The sequence below is a fragment of the Ranitomeya variabilis genome, chromosome 4, assembly GCF_051348905.1.
Source record: "Ranitomeya variabilis isolate aRanVar5 chromosome 4, aRanVar5.hap1, whole genome shotgun sequence".
Classification (NCBI taxonomy): domain Eukaryota; kingdom Metazoa; phylum Chordata; class Amphibia; order Anura; family Dendrobatidae; genus Ranitomeya; species Ranitomeya variabilis.
In genome coordinates this window covers 528923697-528951324 of record NC_135235.1, presented here as the reverse complement: position 1 = coordinate 528951324, position 27628 = coordinate 528923697, and the positions used below count along the sequence as shown (strand labels likewise).

General features: G+C 41.6%; 1 protein-coding gene across 1 annotated transcript in view; it reads right to left on the bottom strand.

Annotated features, from left to right (window-relative positions):
- Positions 1 to 2849: 2849 nt before the first annotated feature.
- The window catches only part of CDK12 (cyclin dependent kinase 12), a 301155-nt gene continuing 276376 nt past the window's right edge, over positions 2850 to 27628 (bottom strand). The window contains exon 14 of the mRNA XM_077252349.1: positions 2850 to 2884. Within this exon, the coding sequence (XP_077108464.1) occupies positions 2865 to 2884 (20 nt within the window). The 3' untranslated portion in view covers positions 2850 to 2864. The remainder of the gene's footprint in view (positions 2885 to 27628) is intronic.

The following is a 27628-nucleotide window of genomic DNA, read 5'->3' as shown; positions in this document are numbered from 1 at the left end:
CTGACCAGAGTGTGACAAATTGTACACTGCTCAAAAAAATAAATGGAACACTAAAATCCTACATCCTAGATATCACTGAATGAAATATTCCAGTTGTAAATCTTTATTCATTACATAATGGAATGTGTTGAGAACAATAAAACCTAAAAATGATCAACGTAAATCACAACTAATATCCCACGGAGGTCTGGAGTTGGAATGATGCTCAAAATCAAAGTGGAAACTGAAGTTACAGGCTGATCCAACTTCAGTGGAAATGCCTAAAGACAAGGAAATGATGCCCAGTAGCGTGTGTTGCCTCCACGTGCCTGTATGATCTCCCTACAACGCCTGGGCATGCTCCTGATGAGGCGGCGGATGGTCTCCTGAGGGATCTCCTCCCAGACCTGGACTAAAGCATCCGCCAACTCCTGGACAGCCTGTGGTGCAACGTGACGTTGGTGGATGGTGCGAGACATGATGTCCCAGATGTGTTCAATCGGATTCAGGTCTGGGGAAAGTGCGGGCCAGTCCATAGCTTCAATGCCTTCATCTTGCAGGAACTGCTGACACACTCCAGCCACTTGAGGCATTCTCCTGCATTAGGAGGAACCAAGGGCCAACCGCACCAGCATATGGTCTCACAAGGGGTCTGAGGATCTCATGTCGGTACCTAATGGCAGTCACGCTACCTCTGGTGAGCCCATGGAGGGCTGTACGGCCCTTCAAAGAAATGCCACCCCACACCATTACTGACCCACTGCCAAACTGGTCATGCTGAAGGATGTTGCAGGCAGCAGATCGCTCTCGACAGCATCTCCAGACTCTGTCACGTCTGTCATGTGCTCAGTGTGAACTTGCTTTCATCTGTGAAGAGCACAGGGCACCAGTGGTGAATTTTCCAATCCTGGTGTTCTGTGGCAAATACCAAGCACCCTGCACGGTGTTGGGCTGTGAGCGCAACCCCTATCTGTGAACGTTGGGCACTCAGACCATCATCATGGGGTCGGTTTCTAACCATTTGTGCAGACACATGCACATTTGTGGCCTGCTGGAGGTAATTTTGCAGGGCTCTGGCAGTGCTCCTCCTGTTCCTCCTTGCACCAAGGCCGAGGTAGCGGTCCTACTGCTGGGTTGTTGCCCTCCTACGGCCCCCTCCACATCTCCTGGTGTACTGGCCTGTCTCCTGGTAATGCCTCCAGCCTCTGGACACTACGCTGACAGACACAGCAAACCTTCTTGCCACAGCTCGCATTGATGTGCCATCCTAGATGAGCTGCACAACCTGAGCCACTTGTGTGGGTTGTAGAGTCTGTCTCATGCTACCATGAGTGTGAAAGCACAACCAACATTCAAAAGTGACCAAAACATCAGCCAGAAAGCATTGGTACTGAGATGTGGTCTGTGGTCCCCACCTGCAGAACCACTCCTTTATTGAGTGTGTCTTGATAATTGCCAATAATTTCCATCTGTTGTCTATTCCATTTGCACAACAGCATGTGAAATTAATTGTCAAACAGTGTTGCTTCCTAAGTGGATAGTTTGATTTCACAGAAGTTTGATTTACTTGGAGTTATATAATGTTGTTTAAGTGTTCCCTTTATTTTTTTTGAACAGTGTATTTCTTTGCAGCTGTCATCCCCAGGTCAGGAGAGCCACCAGCCAGTCCAAGCATAGCAATGCGATCATTGTCAGTGCTATATAGCTGTCTGATTGCCCCCTTAAAGCCAGAAAGTGCCACCCTGAAGCTGGCCGGATCACTGGATCAGACCATCTCCAGTTCCCATGTGCTCCTCCCATGCTGCAGAGGAAAAGCAGATTCTGGGAGAGCAATCAGCTTGTAACAGGAATGAAGCAAGGTCTCTAGTCCAAACTGTCAATTTTCAGGAGTTCACTGCTCTGACAAGCAGGAAACCGGGAGATAGAGGAGAGGTTTACTCCTGAAAACGAGATTAGAACAATGCTTTCGATCAGAATTTAGTATTTGAAAAAAAAAGGTTTACTATATCGAAAATTACAGTAAAATGTACTCCCATTGAGACGGAATGGACCGGATGTGTGCATGCAAGACCACCGCTACATGTAGATGGTAGGGTTCTTAGTGGGGGCTTGCGCTTCCAGTGAACGGGAAGTAATCCCTATCCTATGGATAGAGTGGAACTTCTAATCTTGGCACATCCCCTTTAAGCGAAGTGTGAACATTTAGGCCAGTTTCACAGATCCATGAATCATGATCTGAGCCCATCATGATACATGGAGACCTAACTAAGATTGAAAAGTCTCAGACATTTATCGTGGATCAGGAGACCCATGGCCTGTCTGTACACAGACTGTGATTGATAGATGTGATTCACAGTCCACACAGATTTGTTGTGCCTTTTCCGTAAAGTCTGTAGCTAATTTTTGTTTTTTGGGAAGTGAAAATCAGCATCATAAATTTACTTGTCGTGGGTTAAAAACCTATCACCGAGGATCAATGTACACGGCAGATGGATGAGATGTGGTAAAGTGTCATCTGCAATGTTTCCGCTGTAATATGATGGGGATTTTCCTTGTGGAAATTTCAGAAAGAAAAAACGCTGTATATCCACCCAATGTGAATATACCCTTAATATTAGCACGCGTGTTCTCTGAATGCTCACATTTATTATCCCTCGTCTACAGGATCAGATCGGCTAATTAATAAAACAAATTAAAGAACATAAAACTATAATTACATCTGTTTCATCTGGTAGACAGAGCAGCCAACCATTCATTTCACGGGAAATTTTCTGACCTATTTAAAGTGGACTTGTCAGCACAAATTAACAGTTGAATGTTGCATCAAACCCACCTATGTGCCATGTCAGCCATATGTTCTTGAATTTATTTTCCATCCTTGGCAGCTACTTGCTAATGGTGCTGGCTATTTTTGAAAGGGAGAGAAAGGAGACAGATTTAGCAGGATGTCTAGTAGAGATAAAAGAAAGATGAATCTAATATCTGTTTGATTTATGTGCCCATTCACCATTTTTTTTAATCCAAATAGATAAATAACTTAGTTATAGTTTATTTTCTGATGCAGAGCTAAACGTCCCCATGTACACAGGTGATTGATAACACTCTGGCTGCCTGCAGTCCCAACTAGGGGGACTTATTCACAGCTCCATGCTAAAGAAAAATTAGACTCCTAATTCTACAAATTGGCTAACGAGTTTAACAATGAAAATTGTGTATTAGTTGCCATCAAGAGCCATGTTACTGCATAAAGTATACAGTATGTTAGTATATCCTCTTAGGGACCACCAATTTGCTCTTTTATGGCAGTCACTAAAGCACTGCCTTTTTTTTTTTTCGAACAATACATTTTTATTGAAGTTTGCAAAAATAAATGGTACAGGAAAGGAAGGAACTTTAACGTTATCCAATAGTACATTGCATCATAAAAAGTATAACAGTCCTTCGCTTATGTTCCAGTTACCAGCAATAAACATAACACAAGTCATAGCGAAGGACGAGTGTAACAACAAAGACAAAAACAAACATAAAATGTGGGACAAGGGTTCAGGGGGGGGGAAGGGAGAGGGGGACCCGAGAAGGGATTATAGTAAATCTGTATCCGTTTGGGTAGTTTAGTCAGGCGCCCGAGGACTAAGGTTAGACAGTCGGGATACCGGATCCGCAAAAGGGGTGTGGCTTGCATATTCTGCCCAGGGGAGCCAAATAAGTTCAAATCTGTCGACTCTGTCAGTTAGTATAGCAGTTAATTTTTCATTTACCATATACCAGGATAGGCGAGATTTAACTCCCGATAAGTCCAAGCCTGGTTTTTTCCAAGCCGAAGCTATAGTTTAAAGCACTGCCTTTTTAAGCACTTTAGTCTGTGCGCATGTTCATGCCGATGGAAGTGAGCGCTAAGATCCTGTCCTAATGACTGGGGTCAGAGAAGCTCCAATATGGGTCATGGAAACCATATGTTTCAGTCAACAGAGACTTGGGGCCCTGGATGTCACGGAAACCAGTCAACACAGTTGCAGCCAGGGGCCTGTTGCATGTTGACAGGTTGCAATGGCAGCTGGGGCCTAACTAGTTTGACACTGACGTGAATCTACATGTTGAACCTTATAGGCAGTCTTTCAGTATAAGGCCATGTTCACACATTCAGTATTTGGTCAGTATTTTACCTCAGTATCTGTAAGCCAAAACCAGGAGTGGAACAATCAGAGAAAAAGTATAATAGAAACACATCACCACTTCTGTAATTTTCACCCACTCCTGAGGTAAAAAAAAACTCACCAAATACTGAACATGTGCATGTGGCCTAATACTCCCAAGCAGAATAACCTATGTTACATAAGGGCAGTGCATTATATCAGATAATGATATTGTCAGGATCCCTTGTTGGAACGATACATACTGTAAAAAGATTAATGAAGTATTTTGAAAACTATAAAGCCATTAAAAAAATCTAAAAAGCAAGTTTAGAATTACTGTTTTTTTGTTCATCACCAAAAGTAATAAATAAGGTCAAATGTACCCAAAAATGGTGTTAATAATAACAATAAAGCATTCAGATAGATCATTCAGTGCAAACATTAAATGTTATGGGCCTTCAAAAATATTTAAAAGTTGTAAGACATAAAAAATAAACTATATACAATTGGAATTGTCTTAACCATATTAAACCATATCATTAATCATATAGCATGGTAGATTATATGCACCCTAACAATAGTGCCATTAAAATATAAAACTCGTCCCAAAAGACCAAATCCTCGAAAGGCTACATTGAAATCAATTGATGGGAGAAGCGATTATGCTGCAATGTTGGAGTATGAAGGAATGAGAATGTCTACACTGTGTTCCAAATTATTATGCAAATTGGATTTAAGTGTGATAAAGATTTAATTGTTTTGTTTTTCAAATAAACTCGTGGATGGTATTGTGTCTCAGGGCTCAATGGATCACTGAAATCAATCTTAACCCCTTTCTGACATCTGACGTACTATCCCGTCGAGGTGGGGTGGGCCCGTATGACCACCGACGGGATAGTACGTCATATGCGATCGGCCGCGCTCACGGGGGGAGCGCGGCCGGGTGTCAGCTGCCTATCGCAGCTGACATCCGGCACTATGTGCCAGGAGCGGTCACGGACCGCCCCCGGCACATTAACCCCCGGCACACCACGATCAAATATGATCGCGATATACCGGCGGTACAGGGAAGCATCGCGCAGGGAGGGGGATCCCTGCGGGCTTCCCTGAGACGATCGGTACAAGGGAATTTACTCACCTTGTACCGAGCGTCTTCTCCTTGCAGTCCCCGGATCCAAAATGGCCACGGGGATGCATCCGGGTCCTGCAGGGAGGACTTCCGGGTCAGGAGCAGGCTGCAGCTGCAGCTCTGTAAGCCTGCAGCGATGAATGAGATCGCCGATCTCACAGAGTGCTATGCAAACTGTGAGATCGGCGATCTGTGATGTCCCCCCCTGGGACAAAGTAAAAAAAAAAAAAAAAAAATTCCTAGTCTAAAAAAAAAATAAAAATTCCTAAATAAAGAAAAAAAAAAAAATATTATTCCCATAAATACATTTCTTTATCTAAAAAAGAAAAACAATAAAAGTACACATATTTAGTATCGCCGCGTCCGTAACGAACCAACCTATAAAACTGTCCCACTAGTTAACCCCTTCAGTGAACACCGTAAGAAAAAAAAAAAAAAAACGAGCCAAAAAACAACGCTTTACTATCATACCGCCAAACAAAAAGTGGAATAACACGCGATCAAAAAGACGGATATAAACAACCATGGTACCGCTGAAAACATCATCTTGTCCCGCAAAAAACGAGCTGCTATACAGCATCATAACCAAAAAAATAAAAAAGTTATAGTCCTCAGAATAAAGCGATGCCAAAATAATTATTTTTTCTATAAAATAGCTTTTATCGTATAAAAGCGCCAAAACATAAAAAAAAAGATATAAATGAGGTATCGCTGTAATCGTACTGACCCGAAGAATAAAACTGCTTTATCAATTTTACCAAACGCGGAACGGTATAAACGCCTCCCCCAAAAGAAATTCATGAATAGCTAGTTTTTGGTCATTCTGCCTCACAAAAATAGGAATAAAAAGCGATCAAAAACTGTCACGTGTCCGAAAATGTTACCAATAAAAATGTCAACTCGTCCCGCAAAAAACAAGACCTCACATGACTCTGTGGACCAAAATATGGAAAAATTATAGGTCTCAAAATGTGGAGACGCAAAAACTTTTTTGCTATAAAAAGCGTCTTTTAGTGTGTGACAGCTGTCAATCATAAAAATCCGATATAAAAAAATGCTATAAAAGTAAATCAAACCCCCCTTCATCACCCCCTCAGTTAGGGAAGAATAATAAATTTTAAAAAATGTATTTATTTCCATTTTCCCATTAGGGCTAGGGTTAGGGTTAGGGCTAGGGTTAGGGTTAGGGTTGGGGCTAGGGTTGGGGCTAGGGTTGGAGGTAAAGTTAGGGTTAGGGTTGGAGGTAAAGTTAGGCTTAGGGTTGGGGCTAAAGTTAGGGTTGGGGCTAAAGTTAGGGTTAGGGCTAGGGTTGGGGCTAGGGTTGGAGGTAAAGTTAGGGTTAGGGTTGGGGCTAAAGATAGGGTTAGGGTTGGGGCTAAAGTTAGGGTTAGGGTTTGGATTACATTTACGGTTGGGATTAGGGTTTAGATTAGAGTTAGGGGTGTGTCAGGGTTAGGGGTGTGGTTAGGGTTACCGTTGGGATTAGGGTTAGGGGTGTGTTTGGATTAGGGTTTCAGGTAGAATTGGGGAGTTTCCACTGTTCAGGCACATCAGGGGCTCTCCAAACGTGACATGGCGTCCGATCTCAATTCCAGCCAATTCTGCGTTGAAAAAGTAAAACAGTGCTCCTTCCCTTCCGAGCTCTCCCGTGCGCCCAAACAGGGGTTTACCCCACCATATGGGGTATCAGCGTTCTCGGGACAAATTGGACAACAACTTTTGGGGTCCAAGTTCTCTTGTTATCCTTGGGAAAATAAAAATTTGGGGGGATAAACATCATTTTTGTGGGAATAAAATATTTTTTATTTTCACGGCTGCGTTGTAAACTGTAGTGAAACACTTGGGGGTTCAAAGTTCTCACAACACATCTAGATAAGTTCCTTGGGAGGTCTAGTTTCCAATATGGGGTCACTTGTGGGGGGTTTGTACTGTTTGGGTACATGAGGGGCTCTGCAAATGCAACATGACGCCTGCAGACCAATCCATTTAAGTCTGCATTCCAAATGGCGCTCCTTCCCTTCCGAGCTCTGTCATGCGCCCAAACAGTGGTTCCCCCCCACATATGGGGTATCAGCATACTCAGGACAAATTGGACAACAACTTTTGGGGTCCAATTTATCCTGTTACCCTTGTGAAAATACAAAACTGGGGGCTAAAATATCATTTTTGTGAAAAAAAAAAAAAGAATTTTTATTTTCACGGCTGCGTTATAAACTGTAGTGAAACACTTGGGGGTTCAAAGCTCTCAAAACACATCTAGATAAGTTCCTTAGGGGGTCTACTTTCCAAAATGGTGTCACTTGTGGGGGTTTTTAATGTTTAGGCACATCAGGGGCTCTCCAAACGCAACATTGCGTCTCATCTTAATTCCAGTCAATTTTGCATTGAAAAGTAAAATAGCGCTCCTTCCCTTCCGAGCTCTGCTATGCGCCCAAACAGTGGTTTACCCCCACATATGGGGTATCGTCGCACTCAGGACAAATTGCACAACAAATTTTGTGGTCCAATTTCTTCTCTTACCCTTGGGAAAATAAAAAATTGGGGGCGAAAAGATAATTTTTGTGAAAAAATATGATTTTTTATTTTTACGGCTCTGCATTATAAACTTCTGTGAAGCACTCGTGGGGTCAAAGTGCTCACCACACATCTAGATAAGTTCCTTAGGGGGTCTACTTTCCAAAATGATGTCACTTGTGGGGGTTTTTAATGTTTACGCACATCAGGGGCTCTCCAAACGCAACATGGCGTCCCATCTCAATTCCAGTCAATTTTGCATTGAAAAGTCAAATGGTGCTCCTTCCTTTCCGAGCTCTGCCATGCACCCAAACAATGGTTTACCCCCACATATGGGGTATCAGCGTACTCAGGACAAATTGTACAACAACTTTTGGGGTCCATTTTCTCCTGTTACCCTTGGTAAAATAAAACAATTTGGAGCTGAAATACATTTTGTGTGAAAAAAAGTGAAATGTTCATTTTTATTTAAACATTCCAAAAATTCCTGTGAAACACCTGAAGGGTTAATAAACTTCTTGAATGTGGTTTTGAGCACCTTGAGGGGTGCAGTTTTTAGAATGGGGTCACACTTGGGTATTTTCTATCATATAGACCCCCTCAAAATGACTTCAAATGAGATGTTGTCCCTAAAAAAAAATGGTGTTGTAAAAATAAGAAATTTCTGGTCAAATTTTAACCCTTATAACTCCCTAAGAAAAAAAAATTTTGGTTCAAAAATTGTGCTGATGTAAAGTAGACATGTGGGAAATGTTACTTATTAAGTATTTTGCGTGACATATCTCTGATTTAAGGGCATAAAAATTCAAAGTTGGAAAATTGTGAAATTTTCAAAGTTTTCGCCAAATATCCGTTTTTTTCACAAATAAATGCAAGTCATAGCGAAGAAATTTTACCATTATCATGAAGTACAATATGTCACGAGAAAACAATGTCAGAATCGCCAAGATCCATTGAAGCGTTCCAGAGTTATAACCTCATAAAGGGACAGTGGTCAGAATTGTAAAAATTGGCCCGGTCATGAACGTGCAAACCACCCTTGGGGGTGAAGGGGTTAAACACCTGGGATAATTAGTTTTCCAGGTGATTCTAATTAAAGGAAAACTACTTAAAAATGATGTTCCACATTATTAAGCAGGTCACAGTTTTCAAGTAACATGGGAAAGAAAAAGGATCTCTCTGCTGCTGAAAAGCATCAAATAGTGCAATGCATTGGTGAAGGGATGAAACCATTAGAAATTTCCCGAAAACTTAAGGCCATGTGCACACGTTCAGTATTTTTTGCGTTTTTTCGCTATAAAAACGCGAAAAAAACGCTAACATATGCCTCCTATTATTTACAGTGCATTCCGCATTTCTTGTGCAAATGTTGCATTTTTTTCCGCGAAAAAATCGCATCGCGGAAAAAAAAGCAACATGTTCATTAAAAATGCGGAATTGCGGGGATTCCGCACACCTAGGAGTGCATTGATCTGTATACTTTCCGCACGGGGCTGTGCACACCATGCGGGAAGTAAGCAGATTATGTGCGGTTGGTACCCAGGGTGGAGGAGAGGAGACTCTCCTCCACGGACTGGGCACCATATAATTGGTCAAAAAAAAAGAATTAAAATAAAAAATAGTGATATACTCACCTTCGATGTCTTCCTGCCTCTCAGGTGCATGCTGCCGCTTCGGTTCCTATAGCTGGTGTGCGGTGAAGGACCTGCGATGACGTCGCGGTCCTGTGACGTAATGGAAGGTCCTGCACACACACACCAGCTATAGGAACGGACGCCGCTGAGGAGATCAGCTGTCTGCAGGTGAGTATAAGCATTTTTTTTATTATTTTTAAACATTCTATCTTTTACTATAGATGCTGCATAAGCAGCATCTATAGTAAAAAGTTGGTCACACTTGTCAAACAGTATGTTTGACAAGTGTGACCAACTTGTCAGTCAGTTTTCCAAGCAATGCTACAGATCGCTTGGAAAACTTTAGCATTCTGCAAGTTAATTACGCTTGCAGAATGCTAAAAAAAACCGCGAAAAAAAAACGGAGAAAAAACGCAAAAAAAAAAAAATGCGGATTTCTTGCAGAAAATTTTCGGTTTTCTTCAGGACATTTCTGCAAGAAATCCGGACGTGTGCACATACCCTAAGCGTGATCATCGTACTGTTAAGAGATTTGTGGCTGTATCTGAGCACAGATGTGTTTGTGCTGATAAAGGCATAATGAGGAAGATTTCTGCCAGGCAAGTTCATTGGATTAAGAGAGCAGCTGCTAAAAGCCATTACAAAGCAGCAAACAGATATTTGAAGCTGCTGGTGCCTCTGGAGTCCCTAGAACCTCAAGGTGTAGGCTCCTTCAAAGGTTTGCTGTGGTGGATAAACCTACTAATCGGCCACCCTTAAACAGTGTTCACAAGCAGAAATGGTTGCATTGGGCCCACACATACATGAAGACTAATTTCCAAACATTCTTATTTACTGATAAGTGTTGAGCAACCCTGGATGGTCCAAATGGAGTAATGGATGGTTGGTGGATGGCTACCATCTCCCAACAAGGCTGCAACAACAGCAAGGAGGTGGAGGAGTCATGTTTTGGGCCAGAATCATGGAGAAACATCTGGTAGGGCCCTTTAAGGTTCCTGAAGGTGTGAAAATGACCTCTGCAAAGTATATAGAGTTTCTGACTGACAACTTTCCTCCTTGGTATAAAAAGCAGAAATGTGCCTTCAGGAGCAAAGTCATCTTCATGCTGACAGTGCACCATCTCATGCTGCAAAGAAAACCTCTGAGTCATTGGCTGCTATGGGCATAAAAGGAGATAAACTCATGGTGTGGCCACCATCTTCCCCTGACCTCAACCCTATAGAGAACCTTTGGAGTATCATCAAGCAAAAGATCTATGAGGGTGGGAGACAGTTCACATCAAAACAGCAGCTCTGGGAGGCTATTCTGACTTCATGCAAAGAAATACAAGCAGAAACTCAATGGATGCAAGAATTGTGAAGGTAATATCAAAGAAGGGTCCTATGGTAACATGTAACTTGGCCTGTTAGGATGTTTTGGAGTTAAATAGCTTTCTGTTCAGTGAATGTGACCTCCTAATGCTGCAAATTCCACAAATGAGCATTTTCAGGTCTTTAAAACATATCAAATGTTTAGAAATTCTACTGTGCCTAATAATTTGGAACAGTGCATTTTAAGTTTTTATTCATTTTGGAGATTATACTGTTATCATTGCGAGGTTTCTTCAATAAAATTCAATGTATACTCTAACGGGTGATGACTTTTATTAGACTGACTGTCATTTGCACCGACCATTTAGGAAAATCAGAGAAAAATGTCATTTGCATAATAATTTGGAACATAGTGTAGAAAGGGATTTAGAATCAGAAATGCAGTTTAATCTCTGTGCCTTTTAAAGTCCAACTGACCTCTTCATCAGAAGAACCAGAAGACTTGCCCTATATTGCGCTCTTTTGTCCTTCCAGCCTATAATCAAAAGGCTACTTTGGCAGAGAAAAACTCACCAGACTCATGTTGTCAGTTTATGACAGTCTGAGCAGACAGAGATGTTAGTGGCCTGCCGGAGGTCATTTTGCAGGGCCCTGGTACAACTTATCTTGTTCTTTCTTGCACAAAGGAGGAGGTAGCTGTTATGCTGCTGGATTGTTGCCCTACCAACCGCCCCCTCCACGTCTCCTGGTCTACTGGCCTGTCTCCTGGTATCTGCTCCATGCTCTGGGCACTATGCTGACAGACACAGCTACCCTTCTTGCCACAGCATGCAATTAATTGCTATCCTGGATGAGCTGCACTACCTGAGCAACTTCTGTGGGTTGTAGACACCGCCTCATGCTACTGTACAGTACCTCTATGTGTGAGAGCAATGACAAAATGCAAAAGTGACCAAAACAACAGCCAAAAAGGATAACAGAGAAATTTTCTGAGGTCACCACCTGCAGAACCACTCCTTTATAGGGGTTGTCTTTTCTAATTGCCTATCATTATAGTGCTTTGGAACAAAGCACTATATTGTAATCCGATCGTGGATAACTACTTCTTATTCTTCTTATTATTAGGCTTTTTTCCGCAATTAATGCGGCCCGAACCGCTAAACGCACAGACTCCAGTGAGGTGTCATTTCGAAGCCAGCGTCCACGAGAGGTGTGCTAAGTATTTTTCGTGTCGATCTGATTTGTAGTTTTAGCGCAATTTGCGTTTGAAAATTGTTTTCCCCCCATTGGAAAGCATTGCTCAATGCATTTCAATAGGGAAGTTTCCTCATAGGGTATAATGGCCTGTTTTCAGAGGCAATTTCAAAATAACTGCCAACTGCCACCTGGCTGATTAGCTCATTGATATGCGCAGTCAGACCCAGTTACTATGCCAACGCCTACATGAGCCCAGCACACAGGTTTTGTCAGATAATATCAGCTCTTAAAGTGATAGCACAGCACAATTCCAAAGCACTATCTGTAGTCATATTATAATTATTGCCCCGCTCACCAATTTGGACCCCGAGTGACCACGCCCACCAAATCTGACCCAGAGTGACCCCGCCCACCAAATCGGACCCAGAGTGAACCGGCCCACCAAATCGGACCCAGAGTGACCCGGCCCACCAAATCGGAGCCTGAGTGACCCCGTCCACCAAATCGGACCCTGAGTGACCCCGCCCACCAAATTGGTCCCTGAGGTGCCCCGCCCACCAAATCGGACCCAGAGTGGCTCCGCCCACCAAATTGGTCCCAGAGTGACCCCGCCCACCAAATCGGACCCAGAGTGGCCTCAACCCTGAGGGGCTACAACTACCAAACCAGCGCCTGAGGGGCACTCAAGTGTGAAAGTCTTGCAGGGGCAGCCCGGGCACCATTCCAAAGCACTATCTGTAGTTCCTTCAGGAAATACCCATCTAGTTTCTACCTGTTGTCTGTTCCATTTGCACAACAGCAGGAGAAATTGGTTTACAATCAGTGTTGCTTCATAACTGGACAGGTTGATTTCACAGAAGTGTGATTGACTTGGAGTTACATTGTGTTGTTTAAGCGTTACCTTTATTTTTTTGAGCAGTGTATATGTATACACTGATATATACACAGTGACTCAGTGGTTAGCACGGCAGCCTTGCAGCACTGGGGTCCTGGGTTCAAATTCCACCAAGGACAACATCTGTAAAGGTACCGTCACACTCAGCGACGCTGCGGCGATATAGACAACAAGCCGACCTAAACTAGATCGCTGGAGCGTCGCTGTTTAGGTCGCTGTAGAGACGTCAAACACAGCAACTCCAGAACGATGCAGGAGCGATCCAGTGACGTAACGGCGACTCACTTCTCGTTCTCGCTGGTTGTTAGCTCCATATCAAACAGCCGGAGTGTACCGACTGGCTAGAAGGAGACGCTGCGACGCCCCCTATGCTCGTTGCTGGCGTCGTTGCTTTTGATGTCAAACATGATGATACACGCCGACCTGGCAACGAAATAAAGTTCTGGACTTCTAGCTCCGACCACCGATGGCACAGCGGGATCCAGATCGCTGCTGCGTGTCAAACACAACGAGATCGCTATCCAGGACGCTGCAACGTCACGGATTGTTGTCGTTCTCTTTGCAAAGTTGCTGAGTGTGACGGTACCTTAAGGAGTTTGTATGTTCTTTCCATATTTGCATGGGTTTCCTCCGGGTTCTCCAGTTTCCTCCCACACTTTAAAAACAAACTGATAGGGAATCTAGATTGTGACCCCAAATGGAGACAGTGCCGATAATGCCTGAAAAGCGCTGTGGAATTAATGGCGCTATACAAGTGAGTAAAATAAATAAATATATATAATAATAATAATAATAATAAACTGTATATATAGATCCAGTAAGCTCCCCCTAGTGGCAGCTACAGACAGGCTGTATTTTATCATTTACTTTGAACTCTATTTAGGGAATTTGGAGCTTACAAACAGAAGAAATTAACTATTGACAGCTAAAAAGATATTTTATAAAAGGAGTCAAACAATAAGCCTTACTAATAGGTAGTGACTCATCATTTTGATGACAAAAACTGCTTCACACTAAGGGTATGTGCACACGTTCAGGTTTTTTCGCTATAAAAACTCATTAAAAACGCATACACGCATGCGGATTTCATGGCAGAAATGTCCGTTTTTTGTCAGGAAAATTTCTGCTAGAAATCCTGACGTGTGCACATACCCTAAAGGTTCTTCTAACCAGGGCCGGAATGGGACAAAAATTCAACCCTGGCATTTGAAGTTACACAGGCCCACTTGTCACATGGTGACTGTATAATATCTTTGTACACTTGTAGGTTACAAGAAGTGAGGGGAGTGTAACACGACTATATAACATATAATCACAGCTGTATCCAGCATTACAGCTCAGTCCTATTTATTGCTTTTAGTTGCAGTACCAAGAAAAGCCGCTACTTTACCTACATAACTGGATCTCGTAGATAATGAAGGGATTGAGACGACTAAAGGCTATGGAACCTCATTCTGATGCTCCATATACTTTGCTTACAGCCACTTTTGGTTCCGCTGCGCAGCACGAGACCCGGTGACTCAGAAGAGCGGTGACATCAGTAACGTCACCGCTCTTCAGATATTCCAGGTCTTGCGCTGAGCTCGGCGACTGTGAAGAGCGGTATTGTTATTACCGTCACCGCTCTTCAGAGTCGCTGGGTCTCGCCAGGTCTGGGCTAGTAGTGGGGGTGTCTGATAGACACCTCTCCATTCCTTACACCAGGGATTGATAGCAGCTGACATTACGCAGCTGACATCAACCCTAAAAATCATTACACATACCAGAATTAAATGCTTTGGCGGCTGGGAAAAGCAGTAGAGTTAGCGCTATTCCCAGGTGCCGGGTGCTAACAACAACTGTCATCTTCCTTGCCTGGTCTCCCTGCGAAGCATTTCTGCTGTATTTACATACATCTCAGGCCACTAAACGAGTGTGATCGACAATAGTGAAGTCGTTCGCTTGTTTCCCAGCCTCTTTACACCAACTGAGAAAGAATGAAGGGAACAGAACAATCACAATTAGATCAATCTGTCACCATACAGTATCATGTTATATAGTATAATACACTGCTCAGTCCTCCATATAGTATAATACACTCCTCAGTCCTCCATATAGTATAATACACTCCTCAGTCCTCCATATATTAAAATACACTGCAATTCCTCCATATAGTATAATACATTCCTCAGTCCTCCAAATAGTATAATACATTCCTCATAGTGCTCCATATAGTTTAATGCCCTGCCATTGTCATCCATGTAGTACAATTCACTTCTCATAGTATAATGCACCCCATAGTTCTTCATATAGTATAATGTATTCCCTATAGTCCTCGATACAGTATAATGCAGCCCACATATAGTATAATGATGCCACCCCAGAGTATAATGCAGCCACCCCACAGAATATATTGTAGCCCCCTGAGTATAATGTAACCCCCCAGAGAATATGATGCAGCCCCCTCATATAGTATAATGCAGCCCCTGCATATATAATATATGGTAGCCCCCTCATAGAGCATAATGCAGCCCCACATAGAATATACTGTAGCCCCTTCATAGAATATAATACAGCACCCCATAGAATGTAATACAGCCCTTCCCCATAGAATGTAATGCAGCCAGCCCCCACAGAATATAATGCAGCCAGCCTCCCATAGAATGTAATGCAGCCAGCCCCCATAGAATGTAATACAGCACAGCCCCCATAGAATGTAATGAAGCCAGCCCCCATAGAATGCAATGCAGCACAGCCCCCATAGAATGTAATACAACACAGCTCCCATAGAATGCAATGCAGCCAGCCCCCATAGAATGTAATGCAGCAGAGCCCCCATAGAATGTAATGCAGCAGAGCCCCCATAGAATGTAATGCAGCAGAGCCCCCATAGAATGTAATGCAGCACAGCCCCCATAGAATGTAATGCACAGCCCTCATAGAATGTAATGCAGTACAGCCCCCATAGAATGTAATGCAGCACAGCCCCCATAGAATGTAATGCAGCACAGTCCCCATAGAATGTAATGCAGCACAGCCCCCATAGAATGTAATGCAGCACAGCCCCCATAGAATGTAATGCAGCACAGCCCCCATAGAATGTAATACAGCCAGCCCCCATAGAATGTAATACAGCATAGCCCCCATAGAATGTAATGCAGCACAGCCCCCATAGAATGTAATGCAGCACAGCCCCCCCTAGAATGTAATGCAGCACAGCCCCCATAGAATGTAATGCAGCACAGCCCCCATAGAATGTAATGCACAGCCCTCATAGAATGTAATGCAGTACAGCCCCCATAGAATGTAATGCAGCACAGCCCCCATAGAATGTAATGCAGCACAGCCCCCATAGAATGTCATGCAGCACAGCCCCCATAGAATGTCATGCAGCACAGCCCCCATAGAATGTCATGCAGCACAGCCCCCATAGAATGTAATGCAGCCAGCCCCCATAGAATGTAATGCAGCACAGCCCCCATAGAATGTAATGCAGCACAGCCCCCATAGAATGTAATGCAGCACAGCCCCCATAGAATGTAATGCAGCACAGCCCCCATAGAATGTAATGCAGCACAGCCCCCATAGAATGTAATGCAGCACAGCCCCCATAGAGTGTAATACAGCACAGCCCCCATAGAATGTAATACAACACAGCCCCCATAGAATGTAATGCAGCACAGCCCCCATAGAATGTAATACAGCCAGCCCCCATAGAATATAATACAGCACAGCCCCCATAGAATGTAATGCAGCTCCCCCCAATAGCCCCACATACAGTTATCACTCAGTGAAATATTTAAAAAAAAACAAAAAAAAACCACTCACCTCTCCTCGTGCCCCGCCCTGCTCCTGGCTCCGGTCTCAGCAGCTGCAGTCTGCCCAGCCACACAGCAGGTGGGCGATAATATGACGTCATCGCGCACCCGCAGTGTCAGCGCCAGGCAGAGAGGGGAATGATGGGAGAGGGAGCGTCAGCAGACGCTCTCGCCTCCATCATTGCATTCAACTGTACCGGCGTCATAGACGTCGGTACAGTTGAATGCGGCGGGGGGGGGGGGAGTCGGCGCTGGTGAGAGGCCCACGACTGCCACCAGCCCTTCTGGCATTTGCCAGAACTGCCCGCTGGCCAGTCCGGCCCTGCTTCTAACAATACTCTATAGAACAGGGGGGTCAAACTGCATTCCTCAAGGGCTGCAAACAGGTCATGTTTTCAGGATTTCCTTGTATTGCACAGGTGATCATTTAATCACCTGCACAGAATGATTCCAGCGCCTTGTGCAATGAGAAGGAAATCTTGAAAACACGCATGGTTTGAGGCCCTCGAGGAATGCAGTTTGACACCCCTGCAGAACATTAGTCCTTGTATGTTGTCATGTGTTGCTGATGGTCAAAATAATTTTGCTTGGTTTATACAGGAATTCAGTTACTGGGGAGTTGCAGAAACTGCAATTACAACAGTATCAAAAAGGGGGCAGTCAAGAGGTATGATGTCATTTCATAAGTGTACAATAATGTAAAAATTGTAAAATAAAGCATTATTAATTATAGAAATGAAAAGCTGACAATAGACTACCCTGTAATTGATTATAACCTCTTATCATGGCATCTGGCAATAATTGCTATGGGAAACAACAGCATAGAAGGAATAGAGAAGATACAAGATACAGGTATTGAAATAGTAGGTGAGGCTGGGAATGGCACCTAAGGAAAGGAACAGGAAATGGCAAGTGCATTCTAGAGATAGTTTAGTTAATATCCCTAGTGCTGCTAATTAGATTCAAGGTCTGTTTGCACACAAAAAACCTTCTTTTAGGATAGGTTTATGCTAGGTATGAATTTTTCAAGTGGATTTCTATATGGAAATCTGCAACGTTTCTGCACCGAATATTGTGCATATTTTCTGCTCATATTCATGCGTTTTTATTTGACTTTTTGTTGCAGAAATGCCCCAAAAACACAAAACAGTGCCATATCAAACACAAAACAGTGCTAGGCCAGCAGTTTAAGCTGAAGATTTAGGGTCCCCGATGAGATGAATGGGTGAAATTCACATCAGTAATTGACAAGCAGAGGATTTAAAAATATGTGAGAAAATAACATTTCTGCACAGATTCCGGACACAAAAAAATGCAGCATCTAGATGAGATTACGGTAATATTCATCTATTTTGCAGGTGCTGTAAAATGAAAAAGATTTTCCGTGTGTAAAATACACAACAAATACCTCCAGAAGTGGACCTAGCATCAGGGCTGATCCAAACAGGACAGAAATGCTGCGGATTTTCATGCGCATTTAACATCTGCCGTGGATTATAGTGCCAAGTATTTGGATAAAATATTAAGAAATCTCATCTCCCTGCGTCAAAATCGTTTTTTGCCTTCGAAACTGACTTTTTGGGAAGATTTTAGAAACCACTGCGAGGGCAATTTCTGTTGCGGATTTTAACTTTTTAATGTAGAGGAGTTGAAATCTGCTGTAAATCTCCTGCTGAGTCTTCAGACAGATTTGTGACACATTTTCCACTGAGTGCGGACTTTCTTCTAGGAGTCATGGATGTGCTGCGGAATGGAAGCTTGCATTGCTATGGATCTGCACAAGGACTAGACCCATTGCGATTCAAGACGGCTCGTCCTTATTTTTTTTCCCATGTAGAACTCGCGGGAAATAATTTGTAAGTAACTTATTTCTATGGCTGTACCAAAAGTCTATGGAAAATTTCTGATACATATAAACATGGTTGTGAAAACCTCATTCATGTGCAGAATCGCATGTAAAAAATACCCATAAATATCCTGATGAAAATGTGTATGTTCTTGTCTATGCAATCCTGGTTTAGTTAATGTATTTTTAAGTATCTACAAAACTAATCTCTTCTTCTCGCAGGGTGATGTTTATAGACATGAAGACCATGGTCAGATCATGCATCTGTCTGCACGCATCTTGGGGCTCATCAATACCTGCTCCAGTCGCCTTCATGATTGAAATAACTAGTATAAACCGTATGATTACCCGTCTCCCCAAAAACTGAACCACGGTGTGCACCACTAATGCACTTCATACATGAAGATCTAGCTGTCACAAGTTATCTGAGGACAACCAGTTGTCACCTCAACAGGTAGCAGCTCCTAGTCTACAGAATAGCAGGACAATAGAGAGAAACTGAAATTCAGATGGCCTCTGGCTGTAATTCTTATCATTCAAGTATATGCAAAGATTGCCATTAAATGGGTTACCCCACAACAACACTATCTACCTGTAGATATTTCACAAAAATATGTAGGGAGAGACCCTCCAAAAACTTGCAAAGAGCGCCAAAATATTGTCTTTTCAGTGATGGGAAATTCATCCCCTAAATGAAACACTGTGTCCAAATTCAGATTCAACAATTTTAAAGATCAGCGCTCCTCTTTGTAAATTTTACACAATTAGAAGTGCAAATATTGAACTGTGGTGCCTCCTTGTGGTCATACCTAGAATTTTATGTACTGGGTCTGTACCTCAAAAACTAGCGTGATTAGTATTGGGATTGTTAGAAGCTTCCTGGAAGAGTTTCACTGTTTTTGAAAGTATATATATATATATATATATATATATATATATATATATGTATGTATATATATATATATATATATATATATATATATATATATATATATATATATATCATATTTTCAGTAGTTTCACAGTTTTTGTGTTTGGTATACAACTCCACATGTGTTGATTCATAGTTTTGATGCCTTCAGTGTGAATGTACAATTTTCATAGTCCTGAAAATACAGTAGAATCTTTAAATGAGAAGGTGTGTCCAAACTGCCTGTACTGTGTATATATATATATATATATATATATATATATATATATATATATATATATATATATATATATATACACACACACACACACACACACAGTGGTTATGGGAAGTATTCAGACCCCTTTAAATTTTTCACTCTGTTTCATTGCAGCCATTTGGTAAATTCAAAAAAACTTCATTTTTTTCTCATTAATGTACAGAGTGCACCCCATCTTGACTGAAAAAAAAAAACTCGCAAATGTAGAAACTTGCAAATATAATAAAAAAGAAAAACTGAAATATCACATGGTCATAAGTATTCAGACCATTTGCTCAGACACTCATATTTAAGTCACATGCTGTCCATTTCCTTGTGTTCCTCCTTGAGATGGTTCTACTCCTTCATTGGAGTCCAGCTGTGTTTAATTAAACTGATAGGACTTGATTTGGAAAGGCACACACCTGTCTATATAAGACTTCACAGATCACAGTGCATGTCAGACCAAATGAGAATCATGAGGTCAAAGGTACTGGCCAAGAAGCTCAGAGACAGAATTGTGGCAAGGCACAGATATGGCTAAGGCTACAACATAATTTCTGCAGTACTCAAGGTTCCTAAGAGCACAGTGGCCTCCATAATCCTTAAATGGAAGTTTGGGACCAACAGAAGTCTTCCTAGACCTGGCCATCCAGCCAAACTGAGCAATTGTGGAAGAAGAGCCTTGGTGAGAGAGGTAAAGAAGAACTCCAAGATCACTGTGGCTGAGCTCCAGAGATGCAGAAGGGAAATGGGAGAAAGTTCCACAAAGTCAACTATCACTGCAGCCCCCACCAGTCAGGCTTTTATGGCAGGGTGGCCCGACGGAAGACTCTCCTCAGTGCAAGACATATGAAAGCCCGCATAGAGTTTGCTAAAAAAAACACATGAAGGACTCCCAGACTATGAGAAATAAGATTCTCTGGTCTGATGAGATGAAGATAGACCTTTTTGGTGATAATTCTAAGCGGATGTGTGGAGAAAACCAGCCACTACTCATCACCTGCCCAATACAATCCCAGCAGTGAAACATGGTGGTTGCAGCATCATGCTATGGGGGTGTTTTTCAGCTACAGGGACAGGACGAATGGTTGTCATTGAAGGAAACATGAATGCTGCCAAGTACAGAGATGTCCTGGAGGAAAACTTCTTCCAGAGTGCTCTGGACCTCAGACTTGTCTGAAGGTTCACCTTCCAACAAGACAATGACCCTAAGCACACAGCTAAAATAACAAAGGAGTGGCTTCAGAACAACTCTGTGAACATTCTTGACTGGCCCAGCCAGAGTCCTGACCTAAACCCAATTGAGCATCTCTGGAGACACCTGAAAATGGCAGTCCACCAACGTTCACCATCCAACCTGACGGAACTGGAAAGGATCTGCAAGAAAGAATGGCAGAGGATCCCCAAATCCAGGTGTGAAAAACTTGTTGCATCATTCCCAAGAGAACTCATGGCTGTACTAGCGCAAAAGGGTGCTTCTACTCAATATTGAGCAAAGGGTCTGAACACTTATGACCATGTGATATTTCAGCTTTTCTTTTCTTAATAAATTTGCAAAAATTACTACATTTCTGTTTTTTTCAGTCACGATGGGGTGCAGAGGGTACATTAATGAGAAAAAAAATGAACTTTTTTTGAATTTACCAAATGGCTACAATGAAACAAAGAATGAAAAATTTAAAGGGGTTTGAATACTGTACCCAATGTATATAAAATATATATTTAACCCCTTCCCGACATGCGTCGTACATATACTGATCTGCAGGAGGTGTGTTACCGCAAAGAGCAGTATATCTACGTTGGCACGATTGCGCGACCTCATGCTGAGCGCCGCGGCAATCACGTGCAGGTGGCAGCTGTATGTGACAGCTGACACCCTGCAGCAAAGCCCCCGATCGGTGCTAGCACCGATCGCGGGCATTTAACCGCTCTGATGCCGCTCTCAGTAGTAACAGTGGCACAGAGAAGAATCGCGCAGGGAGGGGGCTCCCTGCGTGACTCTATCAGGCCAACGCGATGCGATCCCATTGGCCTGATGGTCTCCATGGAGACCCCCGGCACCAAAATGGCCACGGGGTCCTTCTGGGTCCTGGAGGGAAGGTGGCTTGCAAGTGCCCGCTGGGAGCAGGCACAGACATGCCTTCTTCTATGCCTGTCAGATCGCTGATCTGATACTCTGCTGTGCAGTGTCAATTCAGGGACCTGACATTATATAGTGATGTCCCATACAGGGGCAATGTAAAAAAGCTAAAAAAAAATGCAAAAAGACACACCCCTTTCTTGCTTTATTACGCAGTAAAAGAAAACAGTGGTATGGCTGCATTCATAACGATAAAGTTATCACATTATTTAACCAGCACTTCAAACACCATAAAAATCTAAACTAAACTCAATGGAAAATTGCCTTTTTTGTACTTCAAAATAGTACCAATAAAAAGTACATCTCATGCCCCATAATCAAGCCCTCATACTTTGCGAAGTATTTTTACAGTGCAAAACCGAAAAAACCCAACTTCATACATCTGAAACAGACAATTGCGTTGTCAAGCAAACTTATGGTAGGATGCACTCACACTATCTATCTATCCACTATCTATCTATCTATCTATCTATCTATCTATCCACTATCTATCTATCTATCTATCCACTATCTATCTATCTATCTATCTATCTATCTATCACCACACGTCGCCACATGGGCTATTAAAGAGCACTTTGTAACTTTGGACTTGGTGTGCTGCCTCAACCTTTTTTTTTATATTATTTACAAGGACTGGTATGTGTATGTGAGGCGTTTGCACCCTACCTTTAAAGGGAACCTGTCACCCAAAAATCGACAGTGAGTTAAGCCCACTGTCATCAGGGGCATTCTGTAATGCTGTAGATAAGCCCCCGATGTAACCTATAGGATGAGAAAAAGAGGTTAGATTATACTCACCTGGGCAGGCGGTCCGATCCGATGGGCGTCACGGTCCGGTCCGGGGCCTTCCATCTTCATAGGATGATATCCTCTTCTTGTCTTCACGCTGCGGCTCCGGCGCAGGCGTACTTTGCCTTGTTGAGGGCAGAGCAAAGTACTGCAGTGCGCAGGCGCCGGGAAAGGTCAGAGAGGCCCGGCGGACCGCGACACCCATTGGACCGGGACCGCCCCTGGGTGAGTATAATATAACCTCATTTTCTCATCTTTTAGGATACATCGGGGGCTTATCTATAGCATTACAGAATGCTATAGATAAGCCCCCGATGCTGGTGGGCTTACCTCACCCTCGATTTTGGGGGTGACAGGTTCCCTTTAACTGTGCTGTTTTTTCTACTCTTTTTTTTATCTATCTATCTATCTATCTATCCCATATCTATCTATCTCATATCTATCTATTATCTATCATCTAACTATCTCATATCAATCCATCTATCTAGCTGAGAAAGGTTCCTATTAGGACCAAAACGTCACCTCCTGGGCTGATTAAATAGCTCCTTTTCACTACAAACGGTGTGCTGCCTCCAATTTTTCTGGATTTTTATAATTGAGGTTTGGTATTTGCCTGGGGGGCTCTGCACCCGGACTCTTTCTTTGTGCTGCTCTAATTTTCTTCCTCCTATCTATCTATCTATCTATCTATCTAACTATCCCATATCTATCTATATATCCATTTATTTATCTATCTATATCTATTATCTAACTATACCATATCTACTGTATCTATATATCTTCTATCATCTAACTATGCCATATCGATCTATCCCATATCTATCTCATATCTATTATCTATCTAACTATCCCATATCTATATATCTATCTATCCCATATCTATCTATATCTATTATCTATCATCTAACTATCCCATATCTATCTATATATCTATTTATCTATCTATCCCATATCTATCTATCTATTGTCTATCATCTAACTATCCCATATCTATCTATCAATCTATCTATCTATCCCATATCTATCTTAGATCTACTTATTATCTATCTATCTTAGATCGATCTATTTACTATCTATCTATATCTATCATCTAACTATCCCATATGTATCTATATATCTCCTATCATATAACTATTCCATATCTATCTATCTACCTATCCCATATCTATTTATCTTAGATCTATTTATTATCTATCCCATATCTATCTATCTTAGATCGATCTATTTATTATCTATCTATCTATCCCATATCTATCTATCTACCTATATCTATCTATTATCTATCATCTAACTATCCCATATCTATCTATATATCTATTTATTATCTATCTATATCTATTATCTATCATCTAACTATCACATATCTATCTATACTGTATATCTTCTATCATCTAACTATCCCATATCTATCTATCTATCTTAGATCTATTTATTATCGATCTATCCCATATCTATCTATATCTATCTATTATATATCATCTAACTATCCCATATCTATCTATATATCTTCTATCATCTAACTATCCCATATCTATCTATCTATCTATCTATCTATCTATCTATCCCATATTTATCTATCTTAGCTCTATTATCTATCCCATATCTATCTATCTATCTATCTATCTATCTATCTATCTATCCCGTATCTATTTATCTATCTATCCCATATCTATTTATCTTAGATTTATTATCCATCTATCCCATATCTATCTATTTGTTAGATCTATATATTCTTTATCTATCTATCTATCCCATATCTGTCTGTTCTATCTATCTATCCCATATCTATCTATCTTAGATCTATATTATTTATCTATCTATCTATCTATCTATCTATCTGTCCCGTATGTATCTATCGATCTATATATATCAGGTGGTGAACAGCATAAACAAATTGTAGATTATACATATAATTTATATATATTTAAATCAGATGGTGAATGAGTTAAAAAGAAGTATTGCAAAAGAGCTGTTTTTCAACTTATTTCCTCCCAGAAACAGTTGATTAACACCAAATAATCTTATATTTACCCCAAAATAATGCCACCAATGTATCTGGCTGGAATTCTTTGATTCCTGCCTGTTCATGTTATTCTCTTTCATTACCTTACAAGATCTCACCCATTTTCTCTACTAATTGGATTTACTTTTCAATCTATTTAGAGATCCATGATACCATTGAATTACAATAGGGTAGGACAATGCTCCTGAATACACAAGTTTAGGGAGTGACCTAGGTGAGGCAGCACTTATGTTAATGGGTCATTGACATCCATGAAGTTGTTTTTCCAGTATGTAAAACACACAGAAGAATGAAAGTCTTGCAAGGTGCTTTTCTGCCTTAACAAGTTATTTGGGACTGGCTTTGTTAGTGAAAAAAGTGACTAGGAAAACTGTGTTAAAAAAAATCACAAATTGTAATAAAAGGGATTTTGGTTATGTTTTTGATGTGGTGCCAAGGTTGCCAACTACCTGCCTTTTCTGCCCAGTGCCAATGTCCACCAGAGCGGTCATGGACCACTCCTGCCGGTGATTTTCCTACTTCATTTGAACTAATGTCGATAGAGCAGCTCTTCCTCTCCCGGTCTGCTCGGACATTGGGGCGTCACTGCAGATATCATGCTGATTGAGAGACGGCTCCCCATAGTTAGAAAGTGGGGAACCAGCTGTCAGTCAGCATGACATCAGAGCAGAGAGGAAAAGAAGAAGCTGCTCTCTCAAAATGACTGAAAGCTGCAGAACTGAAGGCAGGAGCACTCAGAGATTGGCACCAGGCAGAACAGGCAGGTAGTATCCAATTACCTGCCTGTAAGATATTAGCCCCAGAGTAAGATAAATAAGCAAAATCCCAGATAATCAATCCACTTAATACAATATGATTTTTATTTAAACCCATTGTTCCAAATTAATTTTTTTGCTATCATAGCCAACAGGTGAAAAAAAATGTCACTAAAGTCTTTTATCTTAGGGGTCGCCATAATTTGGACAGGTCATAGCGAAAGTTAAAGTTTTGCTACAGATGTGTGGAGTGATTGTGTGGAGTGCTAATTTTGCTGTGGTGGTAAATTGCAGCCAATTTAATACATGTAAAAAAATCTGAGTGCTCATAGATATGTTCAGCATTTGATTGCCCGACCAATAACCAGCGTTCATAGTGGAGCTTGACATTATCAGTAGAGTACTGAAGGTGAAGGGCTGGTCTCATGTAGATAATTCCTTTCCATGTGCCCTATTAGCTGATTTGGACATCATAGAAGGGGTCACCGTCTCAGGCCCTGGCCCAGTCCTGTCTTACATAGTTGGCTTTTCTTCTATATAGTCGGTCTGTACTACTACATTTCCGCACATTGCCCACTATGAGGACTCATTCAGACGTCTTTTTTATTTGCATACGACGAGAAAACAGACTTTTGGGGCTACATCTGATTTTCACTCAATCTTGGTCCATTTAACTTTCAGTCTTTCCCCTGTCTTTCTGTAATACAAAAAAATAATAATTTGCAGCCTTCACCTACCAACTACCAATTAAACTACTTTTTTTTGTTATTGTTGACACTTGCAACATGACTACAACCCCATAGGGCAGATAAAATATGTACGGTATGTAAAAAAACATGTATATAAAGGACTGAATGTTTCAATGAGGCCTAAGGAAAAGTATGAATGACTACAGCACTGATCAGTGATACCAGCTGATTGGTGGGGGCATCTAAAGCTGGAATCTATGGCATCAATCTGGCTTCATTAGACATTTCATCACATAGTTCTTTTCAGGAATCACCATACTTTCCTTGATGACAAACCCCCCACTATAGCCACGTGTAATCTAGCAGTCAATAGGGATTATGAAGTGCCCTCCTGTATTTTTGTATGGCTTTTTAACTTTGCATGTGTCCATTTATACAATTTTTGGCGTCTTACTTCCCTAGCACATCAGGGTCTATGTATAGCAATTTTTCTGTTCATACATTGTTATTATGCATCTAATTCAGGCATTATTTTTTCCCAGAAAGTCTACAGAAACCACCCCCCACAATATAACTCTTTTGAACAAACTTTTGAAATTTGTCCATTAAAATGCTGTAGAAAAAGTGTGTGAAGGTAGGCTATGGATAATTCAGAATATTGTTTTTACAATGACCTGTACAGTTTTCCATTGTACAAAGAAAATATTGCATTATACATACTCAAGAAGAATGGTCATAAAAAATAAAGATGATAAAGATGGTCATAGCCAAATTTATTGTTTTTTATGTGGATTTTGAAAAGGATTCGCTTCAAAATACACATAAGCAACAGCTTTGTTTATTCTTTCTATTGATTTCAATGGGAAATCTACTTCTCTACCTTTCTATTCATACAAGTTTTTTGCAGCTTTTTCCAACGAGGGATTGAGAACCTTGTGTCTGAAAAAAAGAAGTGATGTGTGACTTCTTTGATGCAGATTCCTCTTGAAATCTATTTCTAACTTGACACTGTCAACTGAAAACCTCATAAAAAATGGATTCCTGAAAGAGCTTTCTGAAGCTTTTTATGTGGTTTTTGTGGATGTTTTTCGGCAACAGTTCTCACGGATACAACACGTACCTATTATAGTCTATGGTGCTATTCACACCTCCATGATTTTTTTTCCGGAAGCATGGATGAATAGGGCCAGTACAGGTCTATGAGTCCTTGAAAAACACGTACAGCAGACGGATGTCATCAGTGTGATGTACGTTTGTAACAGTGCAAAGTATAATAATAATCTTTATTTTTATATAGCGCTAACATATTCCGCAGTGCTACAGTTTGCACACATTATCATCGCTGTCCCCGTTGGGGCTCACAATCTAAATTCCCTATCAGTATGTCTTTGGAATGTGGGAGGAAACCGGAGAACCCGGAGAAAACCCACGCAAACACGGGAAGAACATACAAACATAGTATAGGAGATGCTTTTTATTTATTCATTTATGCAACTGTGAAAAACACTGATGAGAAAAATAGACACACGGATGACACACTGATCCACACCACTGATGGTAAAAACGGACCAAAAACTGATGGGAAAAATAGACACATGGATGGTAAAAATGGACCAAAATTCATGC